The sequence below is a fragment of the Zingiber officinale genome, chromosome 11A, assembly GCF_018446385.1.
Source record: "Zingiber officinale cultivar Zhangliang chromosome 11A, Zo_v1.1, whole genome shotgun sequence".
Lineage (NCBI taxonomy): Eukaryota > Viridiplantae > Streptophyta > Magnoliopsida > Zingiberales > Zingiberaceae > Zingiber > Zingiber officinale.
This window is the reverse complement of record NC_056006.1, coordinates 18,445,883-18,453,061: the sequence shown is the minus strand read 5'-3', so window position 1 is coordinate 18,453,061 and position 7,179 is coordinate 18,445,883. Positions and strand designations below refer to the sequence as shown.

The 7,179-nt window shown below is 41.0% G+C and overlaps 1 protein-coding gene across 1 annotated transcript; it reads left to right on the top strand.

The window, feature by feature from the left end:
* The first annotated feature begins 5,165 nt into the window (after window positions 1–5,165).
* LOC122032661 (caffeic acid 3-O-methyltransferase-like) lies at window positions 5,166–6,687 on the top strand. The gene is made up of 4 exons (XM_042591979.1): window positions 5,166–5,685; window positions 5,764–6,074; window positions 6,145–6,209; window positions 6,289–6,687. The coding sequence occupies exons 1-4, from the start codon at window positions 5,267–5,269 to the stop codon at window positions 6,583–6,585; spliced, it is 1,092 nt and encodes a 363-aa protein (XP_042447913.1). The 5' UTR covers window positions 5,166–5,266; the 3' UTR covers window positions 6,586–6,687.
* Window positions 6,688–7,179: the final 492 nt, after the last annotated feature.

Sequence of the window (7,179 nt, the reverse complement as noted above, 5' to 3'; positions counted from 1 at the left end):
CTCTGGGCGCTCGGATCCCTATGACGCCTGGAGTGTGGCGTAGGCCGGCCAACCAGAGTTCTCCATGTGACGAAGCGATAAGGTGATAACATTTGCATTCCGGGCGCCCGAGCGCTTGGACCCCCCGGGCGCTTGGACCCCCGGGCGTCGGATCCCTTCTCGGCGCTTGGACCCTATTTTCCAGCAGCTTCAACTCCCTGCAAGAAAATGTTAGTCCGAGACAAATATACCCTACAAAACAAAGGTTAGCACAATTTATAATAATCAAACAGAGTATTAATTAGATTTTGTCTCACCGAGACCAGAATCTAGTCAAGATCTCAACTTAGAGTTCCGAAATGGTTCTAAGTTGAATCGGCGCCTAAGTTTCCTTCCCGGGAACGCATCCTCACAGTCACTCCCCTCCAATAACTTACCTTAACTTACCTGTCAGATGTCTAGTCAGTCCGTCGACTCATCTGGACTTCGTGCCAGCTATCAGGTCAGCCCGTCGACCTAGCTAGACTTTGTGTCAGACATCCGGTCAGCTCGTTGACCTGTCTGGACTTTGTGTCAGACATCCGGTCAGCCCGTCGACCTGTCTGGGCTTCATGCCAACTATCAGGTCAGCCCTTCGACCTAGCTGTGTTTTTCCTGCACACTTGGTCAAAGTGTTAGATCACAATGAAACTAACTTAACCTACTTTGTCATTCATCAAAACCTGAGTTAGATCGTTAGTGCTAACCGCTCCAACACATGGTACCCTGATGCTCGAGGTAGATCCAACGAATATATAAGTAACAGACAGTGTTGCTCGGCAGTGGGCGGTGTCGACCAGATGTGAGCGGCGTCAACCGTCGGAGGCAGTCGATCGACCAAGGTGAGAAGGTGTATAGGCTGCCGACGTGTGTGAGAGAGAGAGGTAGCGTTGGAAAGGGGAAGAGCGACGGGGCAGTGCTGGCCCACGGTCTGTGACAGCAGAGGCAACGTCGGCCATGAAAGCAACACAAAGAGGAAGGAAAGGGGCAGCTGGCCTCGAAGGTGGTCAAAGCCGGAGACGATGCTCTGACGGTATGCTCCCGGAGGCGGTGATGGCATGAGGAGGAGAGTGTGGCGCGATGGAGGAAAGGGGCAGCGCTCTCATACGGCAGAGGCGACGACAGTGAGGGGGAGTCGGTGGTGGTGAGAAGGGCCACGAGACAGTGGTGCCTGAGATAATGCCAAGGCTGCGAGGGAGGAGGTCGGCGAGAGGAGAATCGATTGGGGTCAGAGGCGAGGGTGTAAATGAGGCATCGACTGGCAGGCGACAGCAGCGGCTTCACGACGAGGGAGGCGGCGATGTGAGCTATCAAGCAGCGTCTTACGGGGGAGCGTGAGAGAAGGAGAGGTCCTCGAAGCTCCCTTGGTGGAGATGATGACGGGAGGAAGAAGGGGAGCAGCGGTAGGCGTCGGTGAGGAGAGGAGCGTGAGAGGGAGGAAGTCGGCCACCTCCTTGGCGGCGGAGGTGAAACATGAAGGAAAACCCCTTTTCAATAGTGCCTCCTCCTCCTTAAAGCCCTACACGGTGAAAAGATAAAAATGTCCCCCCTTCCCCTCTTAATTTCTCCTGGGTCATTCACCTATATCCGTATCATTTTAAATAAGATTTTTTTATAAACAAATGCTTTGAACGATTCAAAGCCACATTGGCATTAACAGCAGGTCACATTGGTTTTAATATCAATACATGGGCTATGACACCTAATAACTTACCAACATAGAACCCCTTAGTAGGGGTGTAATCAAACCGAGCTAAGTCAAATACTAACAAGCTCGAGCTCAGTTTGGTATACCTAAGCTCGAGTTGGGCTCGAGTTCAATTCGAACTTTAATTCTTAAGCTTGAGCTCAATCTCAACTCGTAATGAAATTAAATAATTCGTGAATAGGTCGAGCTCAATTCAAAATTAGCTTGTTTAAATGTTAAACAAGCTTAGTTGGAGTTCGGTTTGAAAATGGTTCATTTAAAAGTTAAACGAGTTTAGTTCAAAAATGATTCCTTTAAAAGTTAAATGATCTTACTCATTAATATATAATATTTATAATCTGTTTAATATATATCTCATGAACCAAATATTGTTAAACTCGATCTCGACTCGATAATGTTTTTTGCTCGAGCTCGGCTCATTAACTTAATCGAATGAACTGAAATATTTTTTTTTCCAATCGAGACACAAATAGTTCACAAGTGACTTGACTCATTTACATTCCTACTCTTTAGATTCTCCACACTGCTTTTCATTATCAAACACCCCTTTAGGTAATAAATGTATCCTTTTAAATATGGCCATTATGAACTTGGTTTTATACTTAATATCGTAATAAAAAAATCCCTCTGTTTTTTCTCTTGCTTAACACAGAATATTAAATTTGTGAATTTTCTTCTTTACCTCTCCTCTGAGTTTTCAAAGCTCTGAATGTCTAACAAGAATCAAAATTTAGAGTACTCCAATTTCAAACCGTGCATCAACTTGTGACCCAATCTGGGACAATAAAAGGTTTGGATGGTGCTACTAGTTTTTGAGGGTTGGATTCACTTGGCTTGCCCGATCAAAGTTTACCTCTAATTTTAATATCAACCTAGCTTCTAATATTGATGATTTGTTGTCCTATTAGGAGATATTCGAATCTTCTTCTTTACCTATTGCTTTTCCTATAAGTTGCTTACCAACATTTTCAATTCTAGGGCTCCCATCCATAGCACAACCTTCTTATTAAATTAAAAACATTATAGATCATCAAATAATATAATGATATTGCTGAACAAAAGCACTCATAGATATCTAATTCATTTGAAAGCACTTTTGAAATTAATAACACATGGATCACTGAAGAAAGGTTAACACCTCACTCCCAGACTTCTTAAAAAAATTGAACTAATTACTAGTTTACTACCCAATTCAATAAGAGAGACATCACCACCTACCATCTAGCACTAATGTTCGACACAAAATATGGTCTAACTTGATTTAGTTATCATATCAAAATTATAATACGGTACTTACACCTTGCTCGTAGTATTGTCAATTTTAAGGTGTGAGATTAAAAAGAATTCTAGATTTCTAATTAATTAATAAGAAAAAAATCTTAATAATACGCTGTATATATATATCTTATTATTTTATTAAAAATCTCCCCCCTTTACTAACTAACTTTAGTTAAGCCTAAAATGAAATTACATAAATTTTTTTTTTCTATTCACACCTTAAATAATTCTACGGTTTATTAGTAATTTCCACAAACGCATCAATCATGGATTTAGAATTCGAGACTCAGCTGGGTGTATTATTGAAAATTTTTCTCATTAATCAATTAGGGATCTAGAGTTCGAGACTTAGCTGGCCAGTTCGAGACTCAACTGCGCGTATTATTGAGAATTTTTCTCATTAATCAATTAGGGATCTAGAGTTCGAGACTTAGCTACGACATATTATTGAGAATTTTTCTAATTAAGCATATTATTGAGAATTTTTTCTAATTAATCATTAAAAATCTAGAGTTCTCTTTAGTCTCACGTGTTAGAATTGACAACACTGCGAGCAGAAAAGTTTTTATAAATACCTTGAACCAACAATATTAGAAAGCATGTTTTTCTCGATTTTTTTTTTGTACGAAGGAGAGTCCATTACACGTATAGCTTTTGTTCCACCTCAGGTGTATAAAATTATAAAAATATTAGAGTCTTATCCCACAAAAAAAAAAAATAAGGGTAATACTTAAAAATTTAAACTATTTTCTATAGGTCAATTTTTCTTTACTCAGATCTCTTCCTACACTTCCACCTCATGTGTATAAAATTATAAAAATATTAAAGTCTTACCCACAAAAAAAAGTAAGGGCATTAGAGTCTTACCCCACGAAAAAAAAATAGGGGCATTCTATAAGTCAAACTTTTTCCCTTGTATCTCTTTCTATACGCAACGCGTATGCACGATCGCTAGTATATATATAATATAATCTTAAACTCAAAGTTTAAAAAAATAAAAATTAAAAATTACACATCTTAAATACTATATATCCCCATGAGAATTTAAATTTTTTTCATTTTATTTTTTTAAATTTGAATACTATAACGCAACCTCTCTAATTAGCTTAACCTTAGAGTTGAAAAAATAAACCAAAAAAAAAAATCTCTACTTGAGGCGGCTGGATTCATCTAGTATCTCGGTCAAAATTAAAAAGAAAAAAAAAAATCAAAATTTAGTTTATTATATTTGAACCATCGCTACACTTGTAAGTTAAAATTTATATTAAGAATAATACATAGATAAAAATAATTTAATATTTAAAAATATTTAAATAATAAAAATAGCAAGATTTGAATATTAGTTCAGTGATATTTTAAAATAGTAAGTACCTATTTGTATTCCAAATTGGAACAAATATAGTTAAAATTTCTATTAAGAATAATACATGGATAGAAATAATTTAATATTTAAAAATATTTAAATAATAAAAATAGCAAGATTTGAGTATTAGTTCAGTGATATTTTAAAATAGTAAGTACCTATTTGTATTCCAAATTAGAACAAATATTTTAGTGTTTTCATGACTTTTGACCTTTTACGTATGAGGGTTGTCTGTCATTCTTATCTTTCTTTCGGATTTGGTGGAGACCAGTAACCATCCACGTGCCTAACCAATCACTCAATCACATGCACAGTGAACGATCCGAGCCTGATCCCCACGAGATAGGATTATCTAGTTCATTTTTTATGGGCTATAGAATATTTTACAATATAGTTGAGATCGGATCATGATCGTAATCTGATTTGATCGCAATTAGTTGAAATCTCTTTGGATTCAACTTTATACTTATATTATAGTTTAAGTCGGGACAAATGACAACCGATAGAAGTCATTCGGAGGCTGTTACGATGAGCAAATGGTCTAACTGTCAAGTGCCGAGGAAGAGGGCGGCCTCCGGATGACACAATAATCCAAACATGCGGTTCATTAGCGGTCTAGCACCATTTACTTTTTAATATATATATTTTTAATTCAAATATCCACTTAGTTTAGTTTAGAGGAATTTTTTTAATTTTTTAGATGAATTCACTGGATAAAACGGCATTACATAGGGACCAGTGGACCAGAACTGGAATGCACGGACAAGATCTGAACTGCAATAAATTAATGCTATAAAAAAAATTCGAACCGAATTTATAAAGACGGTCGAAATCAACGCCGTGTACTCTGCTCCAGATCTCCCCGGATTTTGCGATTCCGGTGATCTTCTGTCTTTGACATGGGTTCCAACGCCGCCGCGGCCGCCTCTGCGTTTCAACTTACGCCGGAGGAGGACGATGAAGCGTGCGTTCGCGCCCGCCAACTCACCACCGGCGTTGTCCTCCCCATGGTCCTCAAGACCGCCATCGAGCTCGGCCTCCTCCAGATGCTCGTCGACGCCGGCCCCGCCTCGGCACTGGGTCCCGACGAGATCGCCGCCCGCCTGCCCACGCAAAACCCCTCGGCCCCCGACATGATTGACAGAATTCTCCGCTTGCTCGCCGCCAACGACATCGTCCGCTGCGCCGCTGCCGAAGGCGGCCGCCGGAAGTACTCCCCGGCTCCCATCTGCAAGTACCTCACTGACAATGCCGCCGCCGCCGGATCCCTGGCCAATCTAATCTTGAAGCATCAAGATAAAGTCGTGATAAACATTTGGTGCTAAAACTGATCCCTCTGTTCAATTTCTTTCGCGAAATATAGCAAACGATTATTTTTGACGGCGAATCGAAACAGGCACGGCTTGAAGGAGGCGATCCTGAACGGCGGCCACCCTGTGCTGTTGGCGTACGGCATGACGACGTTCGAGTACCAAGCCGGCGATCCGCGGTTCAACAAGGTGTTCAACGACGCGATGAAATCCGCCTCCTCCTTCGTCTTTAAGCATCTCCTACCCAAATACAACGGCTTCGACGGCGTCGGAGTTCTCGTCGACGTCGGCGGAAACATCGGCGGAAACATCCACATGATCACCTGCTTCCACCCCCACATCAAGGGCATCAACTTCGACCTCCCTCACATCATTGCCGGCGCTCCGCCGTTGCCAGGTCCCAATACTAATTACTCACACACATCGACAAAAGTAGTAATTAATCACGGCGATCCATTGTACCGCAGGAGTCGAGCACCGTGGCGGAGACATGTTCGAATCAGTTCCCGCCGGCGACGCCATTTTCCTCAAGGTTCTAAAGCTTAAAACACACAGCAATTAGCTACCATGTTGTCGATTCAATTTGCCCTGAATAACAAGTCGTCCTGCAGTTGATTCTCCATGACTGGAGCGACGAGCTGTGCGTGAAACTGCTGAAGAACTGCTGGAAATCGTTGCCGGAGAAAGGCAAGGTGATCGTGATGGAGACCGTCGTTCCGGCGGTGCCGGACTCGAGCACAAAGTCGAAAGCCATCCTCCAGTTGGACCTGTGCATGATGGCGTACAACGTGGGCGGGAAAGAGAGAACTGAGGAGGAGTTCAGGGCTCTGGCGGTGGCCGCCGGCTTCCGCGGCTTCAATCTTTCTCCGGTGTTTGCCGACTCTTGTGTCATGGAATTCATCAAATAGATTGACTCCCGTCTTCTTATGTGTCGATTTCTTGATCCAGATCAATAAACTTTGTGGGTGTTTTTCATGATCTGTTGAATATGAGCTCGCAGATCTATCTCACTTTCTGGGTGTTTAATCTGTTGAAATCGAACAGAAATTTCATGGAGTTTTGCAGTCGATCGACATGAGGCTGCTTGTTTCCGCATGATGGCTCTGGACAAAATGTCGATAAAGTTGCTTGTTTTTTTACCAGTGGGGTTGCGTGTTGGCCACCATAATGTTAAAAAATGGGTTGTGTGTTGGCTATCATAATATTAAAAAAATAATAATTTCAATTAATCTATCTTGATAATCAATTTGATCCTATGAAATTTTTTCATCAAAACGTACGATCAACCTAACATCCTTTGATTACGCTTCTCATTCGAATCGTGAATACCTAAGTAATAATCTAAATATTCTATCGCAACATCATGATCCGGACGTAATTTATCTGCGTTAGCTCTAGCTCTAGAGGGTTAAATCTATCTAAAAGTTTTTTAAAAATAAAAAATAAAAAAAAATCCAAAGGGTGGTTTTAAAATTGAGATATCCAAAAACTCTTCCCTCTCG

What these genes read in the sequence shown, in the direction of transcription:
- LOC122032661 (XM_042591979.1), top strand. Translation starts at nt 5,267, where the DNA reads ATGGGTTCCAACGCCGCCGCGGCCGCCTCTGCGTTTCAACTTACGCCG. An exon ending in AAAGTCGTGATAAACATTTG is followed by an intron (nt 5,686 to 5,763) that starts GTGCTAAAACTG and finishes GAATCGAAACAG; the next exon opens with GCACGGCTTGAAGGAGGCGA. An exon ending in CGGCGCTCCGCCGTTGCCAG is followed by an intron (nt 6,075 to 6,144) that starts GTCCCAATACTA and finishes ATTGTACCGCAG; the next exon opens with GAGTCGAGCACCGTGGCGGA.